General features: G+C 42.4%; 1 protein-coding gene across 1 annotated transcript in view; it reads right to left on the reverse strand.

Moving 5' to 3' along the window:
- The window catches only part of POGZ (pogo transposable element derived with ZNF domain), a 64,424-nt gene continuing 42,222 nt past the window's right edge, over positions 1 to 22,202 (reverse strand). The window contains 10 exon segments of the mRNA XM_038383051.2: positions 1 to 2,849; positions 2,955 to 2,979; positions 3,922 to 4,034; positions 7,265 to 7,324; positions 10,689 to 10,832; positions 11,462 to 11,634; positions 11,946 to 12,080; positions 12,986 to 13,132; positions 17,474 to 17,574; positions 21,248 to 21,402. Of these exon segments, the coding sequence (XP_038238979.1) occupies positions 1,283 to 2,849; positions 2,955 to 2,979; positions 3,922 to 4,034; positions 7,265 to 7,324; positions 10,689 to 10,832; positions 11,462 to 11,634; positions 11,946 to 12,080; positions 12,986 to 13,132; positions 17,474 to 17,574; positions 21,248 to 21,402 (2,620 nt within the window). The 3' untranslated portion in view covers positions 1 to 1,282.

Consider the following 22,202-nt stretch of genomic DNA (forward strand, 5'->3'; position numbering starts at 1 on the left):
TTTATAAATCCATTTCCCTGGTTTTATTAAATGTTCCACTTATGTACACTTTAAAGATGAACCATTTACAGGTCTGCACATGCTGCCTCCTGCTTTCCTTGGGTAATAGGGAAGGTTCTTAAAAACCTCTACGGAAACAGAAAGGTGCAGGTGCTTCTGATTTTTGTATGTCAAAATGCTTTCAGTTTATACCATAATACATACAATTAAAAAACCCTCAAACATGCAAATTGTAGAAAAATTTAAGCTGGCAGTGAAAAATAAAAACAAATGTCTTCCTTTTGTGCACATCACAGTTTGTTTCATTAAATCAGATTTTCTAATTCTAAGGAACGTAGTGTCTGATGCCACTGGTTAAAGCAGGTTTATCAACTACTAGTAGTTTAAAAAGGTTGTTTAATGGTCCATATAGTTTTAGCTCCCATCTATTGTACAGGAAGATCAAGACAGGCTTGTCTTGTCTCTTCCGTCATGTACCCTCTGTCAGTAATTCTTTGGAGCAAGGTGGGTGGGTGTCAGATGGTTTCCTGGGTGGAGAAATGAAACCATCACACACAGTGTCCTCCAGTTGTCATGAAGTCTACTCAAAAACGAGAGGCTGGCTTTAACACTGTACCTAACTCCCTAAATGTAGATCTCAGTTCAACCCCAGTTCAAATACTAATGGCTCCTAAGAACCGTTGCTGGCATTGAACAGGCAAAATTCTATTGCTTGTGTTTTACCCTGTGTCAAGATTCACAAGCAAAGTCATTGCTCTTCTTTTCTTTTTTAAAAAAGAAACAAAAACCCAAATCTTAATGGCCAATAATAGAAGGTTTCACACATTAAAGCAATAATTCATATCTAAAGTTACTACAGAAACCTAAATCTCTGGGTCAGGTGTTTAAAAAAAAAAAAAAATCTGTGTTAAGACAACCAAAAGATTTATATACTGGTTCATTAGCTACATTTTTTTTCCTTTCTTTAGAAATGGTCACATTGACGATGTAGTATAATTCAAAACATTTTTGCACAATAAAACAGAAAACTATGATACAGTGAGGTAAAGAAAACGCAAAAATATTCACCCACAATATAGCTTCAGAAAATACCAACACAGTGATTTTTTTTTCTTTTTAAAAAAAAGCACAAAACTTATAAATGAACAGCATAAATGGCTATTAATCTGAGTGATCACCTACAAATTTCCTAATCCCACAAATCCACAGGGAAGTGTAATGGTCTCATCCAACATTTATTTAAAAAATAACCCTTTCTGGATCATGATTCTCAGATTAGTGCTCAGATTTCCATCAGATCCAAATCAGCATCTTCAAAGCCATAGAAGGATTCAGTCTCGCTTTCCCCTTCAAAGAGCTGGTGGAGGATTTCTGGGTCTGTAGATTCTTCGGCATGGGTCCTATCCTGGAACCCAACTTCTTCGTCCTGCAGCTCATCGCTCAGCTTCAGCTGCTCCTCCAGAGAGGCAATCAGCTCCTCCTGCATGTCGGCATTGCGTGTGGGAGAGTTGGCCGTGCCATCGGGGCCCGGCAGCACGCTAGCCACCAGGAAGGACTGTTGCACGAGTTCAGGACAGTCGCCAATGACCTCCAGAACCTCCGCCAGCCAGCATAAAACCAGCTGGAGGAGAATGTCCGAATCACATGTGGAGTCCGCCATTTCCTTGGCTTGCTCTTTCCACTTTTTATGCAAGAAGTTTTTCACAGTCCTTTTTATGCACACATCTAGGGGTTGGATTTTGGAGCTGCAGCCAGCAGGGACTACGGCTGGCAGAGTGCTGGATGCGTTCAGTAAGGAAAGTACCTCTTCAGACAGATGTGTTCGGTGGCAATCCAGCACCAGCATGCCCTTGCTGTTCTGGCACTCCGTGTGCTTCTGCCACACTCTAGAAGACCACAGCTCCATGATTTCATCATCGCTGTACCCATTCTCCTTTGCTTCCAATATAATAGACTCCGGCACATTGGCAGGCTGCTCTACATGACCCCTGTAGAACACCAAAGTTGGCAGAATGCTGCCATCAGCTAAGATAGCGAGGACAACGTCGCACCAGGGCTCCCCGGTCCCCACTGTCTGCAATGCATTCTCTTTCCTGTCGTCGCTGCTCAGTACCTCCACATCAAGGAAAAGAGAGATCTCGTCAATAGCTGCGATCATGGAGAGCGGCAGGTCCTGGGTGTGGATCTGCCGTTGCACAAACTCAATGAAGCAGCTGGCATTTTCATCGACGTCTTTGGGGAGAGGGTGAGCCACTGCTCTGCGGGTGTGCATGCTGAGGTTGTGCCTGAGCATGAACCTCACTGCCCATTCGTAGGAGATCTTGAAGCCTCCCTCAAGGGATCGGCCAATCTTGGTTGCCTTCTGAAAGAGAGTCTCCTCGTTCACAGGCAGCTGCTGCTCTCTTTGTGTGAGGACCCACTCTGCTAGCTTCTCTTCAGCCTCTAAGCTGAGGTACTTGCCCTCTGACAAAGATGCTAAGTTGTCTTCTTGGAAAGCTTGAAACCTCCGCAGCCAGCGCCTGATACGCCTCTGAGGATTCCTGAAGTGCTCTGCTGCCTGTTCAGTGTTGCAGCACAAAGCAAACAGTACGACACGAAGCTTTTTCACGGACAGTTGTTCCTTTTTGCTTACAGATTCGGGCTCTTTTGCTGGCTGTTCTTCTTGATCATCAATATTTAAGCACTCTTCCTCCTGACTAACCGCAGGTCTCTTATATGCCTCTAGCACTGCCTCAGGCTCCAACTCATCCTTCTCAGCTAACAAAGGCTTTGTTTTCACAGTAGCAGCTTTACTTGGGGGATAGGTGGAGTATATATTCTTCATGCTTCCGTCATGGGGCTGGCTGTGCCTTGAAGGGAGAGAACACAAAGAAACAGCTTAAAACAAGAAAAACAAAAACAGGGAACAAAAACTAGAAGAGTATTTGGTGGATGAGAGATGTCAAACAGTTTACCTTGAATGTGAAATCCAAGTGGGCCCTGAAAAAGGAAATATTTGGAGGTTAGTTTGCAAACAGAAAGTGAAACATCAAGACAGACAACAACAACAAAAATCATTTTTCTAAGATGATGATCTTGTACCTCTACAGCGCCAGTCATCCTGAAGGATCTCAACACAATTTGCAAACACTTCATATGTATAATTTCACACCCATAGAGTAATCATTGTATCCAACACTGAAATGCAGCCACCTCTGGGATGATGCACAGCAGCTAACAATGCACAGTAACACTAGACAATGACCATTAAAACCAGCAGAGAAATACTGTATTCATTTGAAGTCACAGGAGGAATATAGTTAGGCCGGATATAGGCCAGTAAATTGGAATTTGCCCAGGCCATTGGAGGTAACGCCTTCCTTTAGCAAAATGTAATAGGGATATTTAATGTCAAGTGTCTAGGATGCAAGTTTTAAGACGCATCCAAAATCGTAATTTCTCAGCAGCACAATGCCTCTTAGCCTCTCACTGGTTCAACAGGGTCTCAGAGGAAGAGAAACTTACTAACAGCATTCATGCAGCCCCTGGATGAGTCCCACTGCCATATAGCTGTAACTATATACAAAACAGGAAAGGAGATATTAAACCAACCCCTCAAACCTCCAGAATAAAGAGACTCTCTCATTCTGTTATGAAGGGTCCACAACACTACACATCTACCTACAAGTCCTATGGCCTGGGTTATACAGCAGGTCAGACTAGCTGATCACAATGGTTGCTTCTGACCTTCTAATCTATGAATCTACTCTATGTTTTACATATAAATATCATGGAAAGCTAGAGGAATTACAGGCCAAATTCATCCCAAATAGATACACCAGGGAAGCATCTGGCCCATAGTCTATAAATAATGCATTATGCCCAACATTACTATTACGCTACAGTATAATGTGACATTTCTGCTTCATCTCAAAATCTTACCTCGGAAAATGATGTTACTGAACTCATGTGATGGATTGAAGACCAGATGCTTGGCCATTGCATCACCTTCAGATGTTGCAAAAAGACAGGAGGCACAGGCCAACTTTACCCCGCTAGGAGGGGGAAGAGAAAAGAAGTGTATAATAACACCAGCATCACAACAAATATATGCATTTCATATAAAGCAGCAACCATTAATAAAGAGATATGGAAAGTTCTCATGGAGATTAAAGAGGCTATAAAAACAGAAAACTTAGTTGAAATCCCCCATTAATATTACCTCCTTATTGACTGGGTACATGTCACCTCGGGACGGGATGCAGAGATAAAATTTCTAGACACCATTACTGACTGCTTCTTGGAGCAGCTAATCCTGGAACCCACAAGGGGAGAAGCAATTTTTGATTTAGTTCTAAGTGGAGGACTGGATCTGGTCCAGGATTGGATCTTGTCCAAGAGGCGAATATAGCTGAACCACTTGGCAATATCGACCACAATGTAATTAAATTTACATCCTTGTAGGGGAGAAAATACACCACAGTAGCACTTAACCTCAAAAAGGGGAACTACACAAAAACGAGGAGGCTAGTTAAACGGAAATTAAAAGAAACAGTCACAAAAGTGAAATGTGTGCAAGCTGCATGGAAATTTTTTTAAAAACACCATAATAGAGGCTCAAACTAAATGTATCCCCGCTCCCAAAAAACAGTAAGAGGACCAGAAAAAAGCCATCATGGCTAAACAACAGAGTAAAAGAGGCGGTTAAAGACAAAAAGACATCTTTTAAAAACTGAAAGTCAAATCCTAATGAAGAAAAACAGAAAGGAACATACATCCTGGCAAGTCAAAAAAGAATTTAAAGAACAACTAGCAAAAGACAAAAACTAAAAGTAAAAAAAAAAATTTAAAGTACATCAGAAGCAGGAAGCTGGTCAAACAATCAGCAGGGCCACTGGACAACTGAGGTGCTAAAGATGCACTCAAGGAAGAAAAGGTCATTGATGAGAAGCTAAATGAATTCTCTGCATCGGTCTTCACTGGAGAGGATGTAAGGAGATACCCACACCTGAGCCATTTTTTTTAGATGACAAAGCTGAGGAACTGTCCCAGATTGAGGTGTCAGTAGAGGAGGTTTTGGAACAAACACTTTAAAAAGAAATAAATCACCAGGACCAGATTTCTGAGGGAACTCAAATATGAAATTGCAGAACTACTAATTATGACATGTAACCTATCATTTAAATCAACCTCTGTGCCAGATGAGTGGTGGAGAGCTAACGTGATGCCAATTTTTAAAAAAGGCACCAGAGCCAATCCTGGCAATTACAGTCTGGTGAGCCTAATTTCAGTACCAGCAAAATAGTTTAAACTACAGTAAAGAACAGAATTATCAGACACATAGATGAACACGATACGTTGGGCAAGAGCCAATACAGCTTTTGTAAAGGGAAATCATGCCTCATCAATCTATCAGATTTCTTTGAGGAGGGGGTAAACAAATGTATGGACAAGGGTGATCTAGTGCACACAGTGTACTTTGCCTTTCAGAAAGCCTTTGACAAGGTCCCTCATCAAAGGATCTTAAGCAAAGTAAGCAGTCATGGGAAAAAGAGTCAAGTTCCTCTCCTGGATCAGTGACTGGTTAAAAGATAGAAAACAAAGAGTAGGACTAAATTATCAGTTTTCACAGTGGAGAAAGGTAAACAGCAAGGTCCCCCAAAGACCCGTACTGGGACTAGTGCTGTTTAACAGTCACAAATGATTAGGGAAAAAAAAAAAAAGGTAAAACAGTGAGTTGGCAAAATTTTCAGATGATACAAAATTACTCTAGACAGTTAGGTCCAAAGCAGACTGCAAAGAGTTACAAAGGGACTCACAAAACTGGGTGACTGGGCAACAAAATGGCAGATGATATTCAATGTTGATAAATGCAAAGTAATGCACACTGGAAGACATAATTCCAAGTATACATACAAAATGATGGTGTCTAAATCAGCTGTTACCACACAAGAAAGCAATCTTGGAGTTATCGTGGATAGTTCTCTGAAAACATCCGTTTAATGTGCACCAGTCAAAAAACCTAACAGAACGCTGGGAACCATCAGAAAACGGATAGATAATATCATAATACCACCATATATTAAAAACATGGTATGCCCATACTTTGAATACTGCGTGCAGTTATGGTCATCCCATCTCATAAAAGATGGATTAGAATTGGAAAAAGTACACAGAAGGGCAACAAAAATTATTAGGGGGATGGTACAGCTTTCATGTGAGGAGAGATTAAAAAGACAGGACTGTTCAGCTTGGAAAAGAGACAACTGAGGGGAGATATGCTAGAGGTTTAGAAAATCATGAATGGTGTGGACAAAGTGAATAAGGATATGTTATTCACCCTTCCACATAACACAAGAACCAGGGATCAGTAGTTCAGTAATAGGCAGGTTTAAAACAAGTATAAGGAAGTACTTCTTCACATACCACACAGTCAAACTGGGGAAGTCATTGCCAGGGGATGTTATAAAGGCCAAAAGTATAACTGAATTAAAAAAATAATTAGATAAAGTTACTGGAGGATAGATCTATCGATGGCTATTAACTAAGAGGGTCAGGGATGCAATCTCATGCTCTGGGTGTCCTAAAAGAAGCTGGGACTGTATGACAGGGTGTAGATCACTCAGTAAAGTGCCTTGTTCTGTTCACTCCTTCTGAAGCTTCTGACACTGGCCACTATTGGAAAACAGGATACTGGTCTGGGACAGATCATTGATCTGACCGAGTATGGCCATTCTTATGACCAAATTCTGCCTTCAACTGCTTAAGTGCATTTCCCATTATGTGCCACATGAAGTTAGCTCACACTAAGGCTATGTCTACACTACCGCAGTAAGTCAACCTACGCTATGCAACTCCAGCTACGTGAATAATGTAGCTGGAGTTGACGTACCTTAGGTCAAGTTACCGCGGGGTCTACACTGCAGGGGTCTTACTCTTCTCGTTGGGGGTAGAGTACAGGGGTTGACTGGAGAGCGATCTGCTGTCGATTTGGTGGATCTAGACCCGCTAAATTGACTGCCAGAGGATCGATCTCAGAGCGTCGATCCAGGCTGTAGTGCAGACCTGCCCTAAGAAGTCATTAGGAGTTGCAGGTATCCAGGGTAAAGTATGATCCAGGATCTTGTGCTCTGTTTAAACACCTTTTTGCTATTACAGAAAAAATATATTGGATCTTCTTGAGAAAGTGAATAATTACAGAAGATGGCAGAGTTAGAAGATCAGAAAATAAATCACTTTAGATGGTTAGGAAATTAAAATAAGTTGTAATCAAGTCTGGCATTACCAGGCAGTATAGTTTTTAAACAAGGCCAAGTATTTTGGACTCTTCCGAGGAACGTGGTTGCTGTAAGATAAAAAAACAAACATATTTACTAGCGGCTCAGGATTATTCTGCATATTTAAGCCAGACAAAAAATCATGCACACTTATTCAGAGAAACCTGATCCTATTTTTGAACCATTCTGTTGTAAGTTTCCCTATCTTTCAATTAAGGTTTCAGGGGAATGGGATTCCTATCCCTGATTAAACTGCTTGAGCCTGGCTCTGGGGGCAACTGTGCTGCATCCATCCATTGTTTTCCAGAATCTGTAGGCTTGGGCGATTAAGTACATCTTTCAATGAACTATATACTTGAACCTGTTTTAGGAGCAAGACAGCAATATCCCTGCTCTGAAATCCACACCTCTCAGCAATTTGCACGAGATGGCAGTTAATGACAGTTCTCACCTAGTAATGTGTTATTTGTCACAGTCAGATTTATTTGAGCATAAGCTTTTGTGAGCTACAGCTCACTTCATCGGATGCATTCAGTGGAAAATACAGTGGGGAGATGATTTATATACACAGAGAACATGAAACAATGGGTGTTATCATACACACTGTAAGGAGAAGTTTCAGAGTAGCAGCCGTGTTAGTCTGTACTCGCAAAAAGAAAAGGAATACTTGTGGCACCTTAGAGACTAACAAATTTATTTGAGCATAAGCTTTTGTGAGCTACAGCTCACTTCATCGGATGCACCTGATGGGATCAGAGAAACTACAGCATTTGCTCAAGAAACTCCCTGAAAAAGTACAAGAACAAATCCGCACAGACACGTGTTTATTAAACGGTTCTGAATTGCAACTAAGCACTCAATTGTCATTAGCCCTATGTGCTGGTTTGCTCCCTTGTGCCGGCTTTCCCTACTGCTGCTCACAGTACTTGAAGGGAAACAGACTCCAACACCACTTTCTACAAGCCATTACCCTGTGATCCCACTGAGGATTACCAAAAGAAACGACACCATTTGCTCAAGAAATTCCCTGAAAAAGCACAAGAACAAATCCGCACAGACACACCCCTGGAACCCCGACCAGGGGTGTTCTATCTGCTACCCAAGATCCATAAATCTGGAAATCCTGGACGCCCCATCATCTCAGGTATTGGCACCCTGACAGCAGGATTGTCTGGCTATGTAGACTCCCTCCTCAGGCCCTACGCTACCAGCACTCCCAGCTATCTTCGAGACACCACTAACTTCCTGAGGAAACTACAAATCCATCGGTGATCTTCCTGAAAACACCATCCTGGCCACTATGGATGTAGAAGCCTCTACACCAACATTCCACACAAAGATGGGCTACAAGCCGTCAGGAACAGTATCCCCGATAATGTCACGGCAAACCTGGTGGCTGAACTTTGTGACTTTGTCCTCACCCATAACTATTTAACATTTGGAGACAATGTATACCTTCAAATCAGCACTGCGATGGGTACCCGCATGGCCCCACAGTATGCCAACATTTTCATAGCTGACTTAGAACAATGCTTCCTCAGCTCTCGTCCCCCAATACCCCTACTCTACTTGTGTTACATTGATGACATCATCATCTGGACCCATGGAAAAGAAGCCCTTGAGAAATTCCACCATGATTTCAACAATTTCCATCCCACCATCAACCTCAGCCTGGACCAGTCCACACAAGAGATCCACTTCCTGGACACTACGGTGCTAATAAGCGATGGTCACAAACACCACCCTATACTGGAAACCTAGTGATCGCTATTCCTACCTACATGCCTCCAGCTTTCACTCAGATCACACCACATGATCCATTGTCTACAGCCAAGCTCTACAATACACCCACATTTGCTCCAACCCCTCAGACAGAGACAGCACCTACAAGATCTCTATCAAGCATTTTTACAACTACAATACCCACCTGCTGAAGTGAAGAAACAGACAGAGCCAGAAGAGCACCCAGAAGTTACCTACTACAGGTCAGGCCCAACAAAGAAAATAACAGAACGCCACTAGCCATCACCTTCAGCCCCCAACTAAAACCTCTCCAACGCATCATCAAGGATCTACAACCTATCCTGAAGGACGACCCATCACTCTCACAGATCTTGGGAGACAGGCCAGTCCTTGCTTACAGACAGCCCCCCAACCTGAAGCAAATACTCACCAGCAACCACACACCACACAACAGAACCACTAACCCAGGACCTATCCTTGCAACAAAGCCTGTTGCCAACTCTGTCCACATATCTATTCAGAGGACACCATCATAGGGCCTAATCACATCAGACACACTATCAGAGACTCGTTCACCTGCGCATCTACCAATGTGATATATGCCATCATGTGCCAACAATGCCCCTCTGCCATGTACATTGGTCAAACTGGACAGTCTCTACGTAAAAAAATAAATGGACACAAATCAGACGTCAAGAATTCTAACATTCAAAAACCAGTCGGAGAACACTTCAATCTCTCTGGTCACTCGATTACAAACCTAAGTGTGGCTATCCTTCAACAAAAAAAACTTCAAAAACAGACTCCAATGAGAGATTGCTGAATTGGAATTAATTTGCAAACTGGATACAATTAACTTAGGCTTGAATAGAGACTGGGAGTGGATGGGTCATTACACAAAGTAAAACTATTTCCCCCATGTTATTTCCCCCTCTCACCCCCAGCTATTCCTCAGAGGTTCTTGTCAATTGCTGGAAATGGCCCACCTTGATTATTACTACAAAAGGTTTTCTCCCCCTCCCCCGCTGGTAATAGCTCATCTTAAGTGATCACTCTCCTTACAGTGTGTCTGGTAACACCCATTGTTTCATGTTCTCTATGTATATAAATCTCCCCACTGTATTTTTCACTGAATGCATCCGATGAAGTGAGCTGTAGCTCACGAAAGCTTATGCTCAAATAAATTTGTTAGTCTCTAAGGTGCCACAAGTACTCCTTTTCTTTTTGCGAATACAGACTAACACAGCTGCTACTCCGAGACTTGTCACAGTCACTGATGCTCAATAACTTGGAGAGGTTTTAGGCCCAATGGTCTAGAGCAGGATCACCAAATCCTGATTCTGAATGGGAAGGGCAGCTGCAAAAGTTAGACGGGATATTTCTAGGTGGCTGACAAATTAAAAGGAGTCGGGGTGCGTGTGTCTGTGCACGTCCCTTATGTGAACTGAAATCCACTGAGATTAATCCTCATCCAGTATTTGCCCTCAACTGTTCGCTCAAATCGTTTAGGTGTATAAAGAAACCCATTACCGCCCTTTGCATTGATACAAACCACATGCACACTGCCCTATAACCCACTTCTAGTGAACTGGAACTTACTGATGCCCCAGTAAAGGAGAATGTCAATCTAAGGGAGAGGGGGTTCCAGTGTATTAGAGAGGTTTGCTTTTCTAGAGAGTCCTTTTACACCTACTGATCATATGGTTGGCATAAGCTCTGGAGCAGCAAGTGCTATAACGACACAGCGAACAGTGGACGTAGGTAGGGAAGTGGTTTGGGAAATCTGGGATTTCGAAGCTGCACTCCAAGCACGTCTGCCTCCCCAGAACACTCCTGCAGATGAAAGGGGACATTCTCATCAGTGGCTGTACAGATACCTTGTGGAGTTATAAATCTTGTTACTACAAACCCTTTCAGGCTGGCAGACACAAAAGACAAAGCTAACCAGCAAACAGTGAAGACTATCATTGACAGAGGCAAACTTCCAGAAAAAACTGCTGTCAAAATAATCTCCTCTGACCTATATTTTCAGCCCTAGCTACAATGATTGTCTTAGCGTTAGGCTTTAGTTTCACCATTTGTGATACCTCGTTAAGGAATCACTCTCTTATGCCATGTACTCAAATGCAGTGGACTACCCTAACCAGAAAAATTAAGGCTGCAATGTGGGACCTCTAAGGGAGACAGTATGAGAGAGGGAAGAGAAAGAGGGAGGCTCCTCTGGGCTCTCTACAGGGAAAACCCCACAAAAGAGAAAATTAAAAAAAAACTGTTTAAATCATTTGACTTAATCCTGGTCTTGTGGAAAGCTGGCTTCTCCTGGCATGATAGTTCTTCCTGGCAGTGGACAAGCCGAAACTGCACAGTGCCGAGGAGCAGACTGCCATCAATGGTGGCATAACATAGCTGACTGCATTTTCTTTAACAACCTTTTAGTTTGAAACTTAGCAAGAAGTTCTGACATTTTCTTGACTGCTCTCTTCTGGATGTTCCTCTGGACGGGTGGGTACAGGAAGATGGGCTGGGGGTCCGTAGAAGTCGTCAGTGGAGTAGCTTCCTGCAAGGTGCCCTGTGGCGCATCAGACGAAGATACTGGCACTGTCCGCGGCTGTCCTCTAGATGCTCTAATTGTAACCTGCAGCAAATGACAGATATCTCAGCTTTGCATATCTTAAGAGATGTGCTGCCCCACTCCTGATCTCTGCTCCTCAGCTTTGCAATGGTCTGCTTAACTTAACATGGAATGGCAGGTGGAATCAATCTGTCCCAACAGGTGCAGATATGAAGTGATGCACATTCTGCAAACGCCTGTTTTATGGCATCTAGTAAAAACTTGTAGAAAAATGCTGCTGGAATTTTTAGGAGGTACATATTGATACTGTTGCTATACTTCTGAGAAAATGTAGGAGGAGGAGCAAGGGCTGCTGTCTAGCTTGGATCCCTTACCTTGGTTCCAGGTTTCAGTCCTTCTAGCTGTTTCGGCTTTCGGAAAGTTTTGTGGTGCTGCAGCTTGTGTTCAATTTTATCCTTGGCAAATAGGAATTGCAGCCGACACTTGTTACAGTGATAAACACTCTTCTTCTAAAGCAAAATAAAAAAGGAATTTTTAATTTTGGAGAGTGGAGGCAAAAAGGGAAGCTCTTGGGTGGTTTATTTTATTTATTTAAAGAAACCAAAACAATGGCTTCTCTTTCTTTTATTCCCTTGACCTTAAGTCCAGCCAAGTTTAGGTGCCATTTGAAAATGCTGTATTAAAAATAGTTACTGGTGGTGTTTGTTCCATTTCTAGTGGCTAACGTGTCCACATCATAAAATCACCTTCACCCCAGCAATTGGTCCCTTTATCTGCAGAGGTACCAAGAACTGCAGGGTCAAGAAAAATGAACTCTTCTCTTTCTCCTAGAGGGGGTTTTCTCCAAGTCATAGCTGAGGCACGCTGGCAGAGTAGCACGTGGAAGCTGCTTGCCTTTCCAATGCCTATCCTATACCTGTTCTGTGGGTAAACTAAGGGCTTCCAGGGTTGTCAATCTGCTACCTGCCAAAAGCACTAATTTTACATAATTTATAAGTACGCTTAGAACTACTCACACTTAAATGAGGTCACCATTCTAGGCAACAAAAATGGAAATAGAGCTTCCCAACAGCTGTACAAAACATGGTCTGTGGGATGGAATTTATTTTCTGGAATCTGAACTTTTCACCCAGAAGGATAAAGGGCTGATATCACCCACCAACAATCTTTGTTAATTACAAAATGGAAACAAGTACCGACAAGGAAAACACATGATATTTGTGCTAATCATAGCTGAGGTAAGAGGCATAGTCATGCGTGTGAGAGTGTGTGTGATGAAGTGGGCACATTGCCTGTTTCAGGCCCTGATTCAGCTTTAGGCATGTACTCCATTCCCAATGAAGTTTCTGTGAAAAGTGAACCATTTTAACCAAAACGTTGAGAAGAATATAACCTAATTCCGTACTTGGGTTACCTGGTGCCTCATGAAATGCTGCTGGAAGGCATTGCCATTCTTAAAGACTTTCAGGCAATAAGGACAGAGCAGGTGCCGTGTGTCCTCGTGGATCATTCGGAAATGGCTATCCACTTCAGAGTAAAGCGATGAACGATACTGACAGACCTGGGGAAGAACAAATGCAAACAATTAACATGGAAGTAATCTAGGAATTTATATCACATCTATCACTGTAGTATATGGTTACTTTCACTGAAGCATCTAAGCAGCTGCTAACCTACATCCCTTAAGTTACTGAATGAACTTATCTGAAGTAAGCAGGAAGGGAGATATAATAGGAAGTGAGACCTAACAGTGAGTGATCTCTATCAGGTAAAAAATTAAGATGTTTGTCCACCAATGCGAGGAGCCTAGGTAACAAAATGGAGGAACTAGAGCTACTGGTGCAGGAAGTGAAACCAGATATTATAGGGATAACAGAAACAGGGTGGAATAGTAGTCATGACTGGACTACAGGTATTGAAGGGTATGTGCTCTTTAGGAAAGACAGAAACAAAGGTAAAGGGGGTGGAGTAGCATTGTATATTAATGATGAGGTAGAATGTAAAGAAATAAGAAGCGATGCAATGGATCAGACAGAGTCCGTCTGGGCAAAAATTACATTGGGGAAGAAAACTAGTAAAGCCTCTCCTACGATAGTGCTTGGGGTGTGCTATAGACCTCCGGGATCTAATTTGGATATGAATAGAGCCCTTTTTAATGTCTTTAATAAAGTAAATACTAATGGAAACTGCATGATCATGGGAGACTTTAACTTCCCAGATATAGACTGGAGGACCAGTGCTAGTAATAATAATAGGGCTCAGATTTTCCTAGATGCGATAGCTGATGGATTCCTTCATCAAGTAGTTGCTGAACTGACTAGAGGGGATGCCATTTTAGATTTAATTTTGGTGAGTAGCGAGGACCTCATAGAAGAAATGGTTGTAGGGGATAATCTTGGCAGAAGTGATCATGAGCTAATTCAGTTCAAACTAAATGGAAGGATTAACAAAAATAAATCTGCAACTAGGGTTTTTGATTTCAAAAGGGCTGACTTTCAAAAATTAAGGAAATTAGTTAGGGAAGTGGATTGGACTGAAGAACTTATGGATCTAAAGGTGGAGGAGGCCTGGGATTACTTTAAATCAAACCTGCAGAAGCTATCAGAAGTCTGTATCCCAAGAAAGGGGAAAAAATTCATAGGAAGGAGTTGTAGACCAAGCTGGATGAGCAAGCATCTTAGAGAGGTGATTAAGAAGAAGCAGAAAGCATACAGGGAGTGGAAGATGGGAGGGATCAGCAAGGAAAGCTACCTAATTGAGGTCAGAACATGTAGGGATAAAGTGAGACAGGCTAAAAGTCGAGTAGAGTTGGACCTTGCAAAGGGAATTAAAACCAATAGTAAAAGGTTCTATAGCCATATAAATAAGAAGAAAACTAAGAAAGAAGAAGTGGGGGCTGCTTAACACTGAGGATGGAGTGGAGGTTAAAGATAATCTAGGCATGGCCCAATATCTAAACAAATACTTTGCCTCAGTCTTTAATAAGGCTAAAGAGGATCTTGGGGATAATGGTAGCATGACAAATGGGAATGAGGATATAGAGGTAGATATTACCATATCTGAGGTAGAAGCAAAACTGAAACAGCTTAATGGGACTAAATCGGGGGGCCCAGATAATCTTCATCCAAGAATATTAAAGGAATTGGCACCTGAAATTGCAAGCCCATTAGCAAGAATTTTTAATGAATCTGTAAACTCAGGAGTAGTACCGAATGATTGGAGAATTGCTAATATAGTTCCTATTTTTAAGAAAGGGAAAAAAAAGTGATCCAGGTAACTACAGGCCAGTTAGTTTGACATCTGTAGTATGCAAGGTCCTGGAAAAAATTTTGAAGGAGAAATTAGTTAAGGACATTGAAGTCAATGGTAAATGGGACAAAATAAAACATGGTTTTACAAAAGGTAGATCGTGCCAAACCAACCTAATCTCCTTTTTGAAAAAGTAACAGATTTTTTAGATAAAGGAAATGCAGTGGATCTAATTTACCTAGATTTCAGTAAGGCATTTGATACCGTGCCACATGGGGAATTATTAGTTAAATTGGAGAAGATGGGGATCAATATGAACATCAAGAGGTGGATAAGGAATTGGTTAAAGGGGAGACTGCAACGGGTCCTACTGAAAGGCAAACTGTCAGGTTGGAGGGAGGTTACCAGTGGAGTTCCTCAGGGATCGGTTTTGGGACCAATCTTATTTAATCTTTTTATTACTGACCTTGGCACAAAAAGTGGGAGTGTGATAATAAAGTTTGCAGACGATACAAAGCTGGAGGTATTGCCAATTCGGAGAAGGATCGGGATATTATACAGGAGGATCTGGATTACCTTGTAAACTGGATTAATAGTAATAGGATGAAATTTAATAGTGAGAAGTGTAAGGTTATGCATTTAGGGATTAATAACAAGAATTTTAGTTATAAGTTGGGGACGCATCAACTAGAAGTAACAGAAGAGAAGGACCTTGGAGTATTGGTTGATCATAGGATGACTATGAGCTGCCAATGTGATATGGCTGTGAAAAAAGCTAATGCAGTTTTGGGATGCATCAGGAGAGGCATTTCCAGTAGGGATAAGGTGGTTTTAGTACCGTTATACAAGGCACTGGTGAGACCTCACCTAGAATACTGTGTGCAGTACTGGTCAACCATGTTTAAAAAGGATGAATTCAAACTGGAGCAGGTACAGAGAAGGGCTACTAGGATGATCCGAGGAATGGAAAACTTGTCTTATGAAAGGAGACTTAAGGAGCTTGGCTTGTTTAGCCTAACTAAAAGAAGGCTGAGGGGAGATATGATTGCTCTCTATAAATATATCAGAGGGATAAATACAGGAGAGGGAGAACTTGTGGCACCTTAGAGACTAACAAATTTATTAGAGCATAAGCTTTCGTGAGCTACAGCTCACTTCATCGGATGCATTTGGTGGAGGAATTATTTAAGCTCAGCACCAATGTGGACACAAGAACAAATGGGTATAAACTGGCCACCAGGAAGTTTAGACTTGAAATCAGACGAAGGTTTTTAACCATCAGAGGAGTGAAGTTTTGGAATAACCTTCCAAGGGAAGCAGTGGGGGCAAAAGATCTATCTGGTTTTAAGATTCTACTTGGTAAGTTTATGGAGGAGATGGTATGATGGGATAATGGGATTTTGGTAAGTAATTGATCTTTAAATATTCAGGGTAAATAGGCCAAATCCCCTGAGATGGGATATTAGATGGATGAGATCTGAGTTACTATAGAAAATTCTTTCCTGGGTATCTGGCTGGTGAATCTTGCCCATATGCTCAGGGTTTAGCTGATCGCCATATTTGGGGTCGGGAAGGAATTTTCCTCCAGGGCAGATTGGAGAGGCCCTGGAGGTTTTTCGCCTTCCTCTGTAGCATGGGGCATGGTTGACTTGAGGGAGGCTTCTCTGCTCTTTGAAGTCTTTGAACCATGATTTAAGGACTTCATTAGCTCAGACATGGGTGAGGTTTTTCATAGGAGTGGGTGGGTGAGATTCTGTGGCCTGCGCTGTGCAGGAGGTCGGACTAGATGATCAGAATGGTCCCTTCTGACCTTAGTATCTATGAATCTATGAATCTAGGTAAAAATGGGGCTGGTCAATTGAGGTAGATTCTTACATGGCAACCATAACCATGGTTCCTGAGCACCTGAGGAGTAATGAAGACTGCGTAAGATTTACTTCCTTTCAGAGCTCATCACTCAGAATAGAGGGCTACAAGAAGAGAGCGGTATCTTAAGGCGTCGGGGGGGAACATCAGGGTTTACTATGGGATACCCATAAAGAATAAAAATAAGCCACTTAGATTTTTTTTGAAGAGACTACATAATCTTAAAATTAATATTTCTGAGAACAGATCTCTCCTGAGAATTCTGTTCTTTCAGATGGTTATAAAATTAGCAGTTAATGACACTATCCATCCAATTTAAAAAGAAGAGAGGGAGTAACAGTGCAAACAGGAATAATAGGGAGTTACTGAAAAGCAAGTCACAGTATGTCAGATAGAACAATTCACTCAGGCCCTATGTAACACTGAAAGAGGTTACATTTTAGAAGTTTCTTATTCTTCTCCTTTTCTCATTGGACAGGCAGCAGTGGGGCCAATTTATGAAGGGTAGCATCTTGAGAGTGGATGCAAGCACTGATCTCAGGGTTAGACAGCAACTGGGGATGTAGTGAGTGAGTGACAGAGCCTTATCTTCTCCTCTAGAGTGACAGCTTCTCTTTCCTGAAAAGAAATCTCCAGGCCCCCAATGTGAACGACTAGTGTCTGCTCCCTCAGCACTGACTCCAATAGGATTAATCACCTACTTAAATGCTTTGTTGGAAAGTTCCAGACCTCCTCCTGGACTTCATAGAAACAGTCTAAAGCACAGAGTTTAAAATGTGTGTAATACCTGACAAACGTAGGGCATTTCTCCAGGCTTGTGGGTATCCTTCATATGCTGCAAGAACATTGGTTCACTCTCAAATGCCCATTCACAAATCTTGCACTTCGCTGTAACAGGAAGGAAAAGCAAAGTAACAGTTAAAACCCCCACAACACAAGGGTTGCAGTGAATGACTTTGAAATCAGATAATATAATCCCTTTAAAGGAAGCAAAATATTACTGGTTCTCTCCTCTTGCATCTGGGGCATGGATTTAAATATATCTATCTATATCTATTCTCAGCATCTTCTGGAAGGCATCACCAAAACCAATTGAGCAGGGAGTAAAACTGAGTCGTCAAAGAACATGGAAAAGCTCCATTTCCTTTGGCCCAGGCCAATGCTGCACTGTTTCCAAAAGTACATTTTTGATCAGGTAAGTTTAACATCATCTGAAGTCTATTTGGTAACCCCTATGTGAAATGAATTTGGAAGGTCACAACTAAGCTTGGAATAACAGAGACTTGGTGGGGTAACTCACAAGACTGGAGCACTGTCATGGATGGGTATAAACTATTCAGGAAGGACTGGTGGGGGAGAAAAGGTGGAGGAGTTGCACTGTATGTAAGGGAGCAGTATGATTGCTCAGAGCTCCAATAGGAAACTGGAGAAAAATCTGTTGAGAGTCTTTGGGTTAAGTTTAGAAGCGACAGCAACAAGGGTGATGTCATGGTGGGTGTTTGCTATAGACCACCAGACCAGGAGAATGAGGTAGACGACGCTTTCTTCAGAAAACTAACAGTAGTTTCCAGATCACAGACTCTGGTTTCTCATGGGGGACTTCAATGTCCCTAACATCTGCTGGGAGAGCAATAGAGCAGTGCACAGACAATCCAGGAAGTTTTTAGAGAGTGCTGAGGACAACTTCCTGGTGCAAGTGTTGGAGGAACTAACTAGGGGCTGTGCTCCTCTTGACCTGCTGCTTGCAAATAGGAAAGAATTGGTAGGGGAAGTAAAAGTGGGTGGCAATCTGGGCAGCCCTGACCATGACATGGTCAAGTTCAGGATCCTGACAAAAGGAAGAAAGGAGAGAAGCAGAATACACACCCTGGACTTCAGAAAGCAGACTGACTCCCTCAGGGAACTGACGGGCAGGATCCCCGGAAGGTTAATATGAGGGGAAAGGAGTCTAGGAGAGCTGGCTGTATTTTAAAGAAGCGTTACTGAGGGCACAGAAACAAGCCATCCCGACGTGCAGAAAGAATAGCAAATATGGCAGGCGACCAGCTTGGCTTAACAGAGAAATCTTCAGTGAGCTTAAACACAAAAAGGAAGCTTACAAGAAGTTGAAATTTGGACAGATGACTAGGGAGGAGTATAAAAATATTGCTCGAGCATGCAGTTGGAGTGGCAGCTAGCAAGCCATGTCAAGGGTAAAAAGAAAGGTTTTTACAAGAATGTTAGCAACAAGAAGGGGCCAGGGAAAGTGTGGGACCCTTACTGAATGGGGGAGACAATCCAGTAACAGATGATGTGGAAAAGGCTGAAGTATTCAATGCTTTTTTTTGCCTCGGTCTTCACAGACAAGGTCAGCTCCCAGACTGCTGCACTGAGTAGTAAAGTATGGGGAGGAGAGGAGCAGCCCTCAGTGGTGAAAGAACAGGTTAAGAACTATTTAGAAAAGTTGGACATGCAAAAGTCCATGGGGCCGGATGCAATGCATCCAAGGATGCTGAGGGAGTTGGCTGATGTGACTGCAGAGCCACTGGCCATTATCTTTGAAAACTCATGGCGACTGGGGGAGGTCCTGGACCACTAGAAAAAGGCAAATATAGTGCCCATCTTTAAAAAAAAGGGAAGAAGGAGAATCTGGGGAACTACAGATCAGTCTCCCACAGTATTCTTGCCAGCAAGTTAAAAAAATATGGATTGGATGAATGGACTATAAGGTGAATAGAAAGCTGGCTAGATCATCGGGCTCAACAGGTACAGATCAATGGCTCGATGTCTAATTGGCAGCTGGTATCAAGCGGCGTGCCCCAGGGGTCTGTCCTGGGGCAGATTTTGTTCAATATCTTCATTAATGATCTGGATGATGGGATAGATTGCACCCTCAGCAAGTTCGCAGATGACAATAAGCTGGGGGGAGAGGTAGATAAGATGAAGGGTAGGGATAGGGTCCAGAGTGACCTACACAAATGGGAGGATTGGGCTATAAGAAATCTGATGAGGTTCAACAAGAACAAGTGCAGAGTCCTGCACTTAGGATGGAAGAATCCCAGGCACTGCTATAGGCTGGGGATTGATTGGCTAAGCGGCAGTTCTGCAGAAAAGGACCTGGGGATTACAGTGGACGAAAAGCTGGATATGAGTCAACAGTGTGCCTTGTTGCCAAGAAGGCTAGCAGCATATTGGGCTGCATTAGTAGGAGCACTGCCAGCAGATCGAGGGAAGTGATTATTCCCCTCTATTCGGCACAGGTGAGGCCACATCTAGAGTATTGAGCCCAGTTTTGAGCCCCCTACTACAGAAAGGATGTGGACAAATAGGAGAGAGTCCAGCAGAGGGCAATGAAAATGATGAGGAGAGGCTGAGGGAACTGGACTTATTTAGTCTGCAGAAGAGAAGAGTGAGGGGGGATTTTATAGCAGCCTTCTACTACCTGAAGGGGGTTCCAAAGAGGATGGAGCTCGGCTGTTGTAAGTGGTGGCAGATGACGGAACAAGGAGCAATGGTCTCAAGTTGCAGTGGGGAAAGTCTAGGTTGGATATTAAGAAAAACTCTTCACTAGGAGGGTGGTGAAGCACTGGAATGGGTTACCTAGGGCAGTGGCAGAATCTCCATCCATAGAGGTTTTTAAGGGCTGGCTTGACAAAGCTCTGGCTGGGATGATTTAGTTGGTGTTGGTCCTGCTTTGAGCAGGGGTTTGGACTAGATGACCTCCTGAGGTCTCTTCCAACCCTAATCTTCTGTGATTCTAAGCTTCTAATGGACAAGTGTCCATTTTCTTTTTGCGGATACAGACTAACACAGTTGCTACTCTGAAAAGTGTCCTGTTGACCTTTAGAACAGGCCAAAGAAAGAACCTAAGACTTGTGTGAAAACAACAGTCCCATCATGCGTTGCGGATAAAATAAAGCTAACTTTAAGTAGTGGAATTTTACTAAGCATAACATTTGGCATGTTTTGAAATTGCTGTGACAGATATTTTAGCAATAAACTAACCACAAAATGCATGCAAGATGTACAACATACAAGATGTACATTGTCCAAAGAAAGGTATAAACAATGACTAGTCATCAGGTTTTAAGACAGTTGAAAAGTTACAAGAGATTGAGTAAGGCATAGTACCTGAACTTTCTCATCCCACAAGGTGGCACTGATGAGCATGGTGTGGGGAAACACATCTTATGTGTATAAACTGAGGACTTCAGTCTGCTTTCACCTGCACTAGATTAATTTTATTGTTTAAAAGAATAAACAACAAGCCCCAATAAAAGCTCCATGGAGTTACCTTAGCTCAGAATTTAATTCCTTTAGGAGGTTCATATCAGAACCTAAACATTATCTGATTATGAGTGTTTTGGACCTTTAAAATGTCCTTGACAATGAAATCGCTTTGGACTAATACTACAGTTTAGTTTGAACTTTTGCAGGCATGCAAGAAAATGTAATTACATGTAACCCCACATCACACCCTGCATCATGATGGCATGCTCCCAGGATGGATAGACCTCTTTCTCCAGAGACTTGCACTGAAATCTTGAAATAAACAAACAAACCCCCGGCTACCACCACTTACTGGTTGATTCATAGGGACTGTGAACATTCTCTAGGTGGCACTGCAGCTGGAACGGGGTGGAGAACTGCCTGTAACAGTGCTGGCAGATAGTATGGACATCTACCTCCCCATTCTGCTGATCTAGTTCAACATGGTGTTTCATATGATTCATAAACCTGAAGGAGAGCAGAGAGTATGTGAACATAAATCCAAAAACATTCGCATCCACATCAACCCTGGAAATGATGTGAACCAGATCCTTTTACGTTGGTTATTTTGGCATTGCTTTCACTAGTAGCAAAAACATTTATTTTCAAATAGCTAATAAAATAACTGCATTTTTGGCATAGCATTAAGATACTCTCTTCTCACTAACCCTACTAAAAGCCTGACATGATGGCAACTCTCCTCCATCAAAGAGATGGACATGACATTCCTCACTCTGTGACCCAGATATGCATCAACAGCAGCTTATTCAGCCCCTGGATAGCAGGATACATCTGACTCTGCTCTCTAACTGCCCACTGAAGGAGCAGTATCAAGAGGATAACAACTAAAATTCTTCATCTGCCATGACAAAGCATATCAGCTCAAAGTCAATTTTAATACTAACTATTATCGCAATAAGATACTAGAGAGGCTTCTTGTGCATTGTACAATCTGTTCCACAAACAGGAAATTACCTCTTCTCTTCAGCTCTCATGTTCAAACTCAACTGGATAAAGCAGTGGAGAATACTCTATCGTGGTTTCTAGGGACTGGACTAGTGGTGAGTTAATCAGAAATTACAGGTGTTAAAAGTTCTATTAGGACTCAGGATTCCATTATTCTAGCTCAGAGGTTCCCAAACTGTGGGCCGTGGCCCACCAGACAGTCCCTGGTGGTCTACTGACACAGCCATGGGCTGAGTTTGGAGAGGATATTGGAGTTTGTGAAGCAAACAGTGACGAAGTGGCAGCTAGTGATGGCCCCTGCT

This window comes from Dermochelys coriacea, chromosome 24 (assembly GCF_009764565.3).
Source record: "Dermochelys coriacea isolate rDerCor1 chromosome 24, rDerCor1.pri.v4, whole genome shotgun sequence".
Classification (NCBI taxonomy): Eukaryota; Metazoa; Chordata; order Testudines; family Dermochelyidae; genus Dermochelys; species Dermochelys coriacea.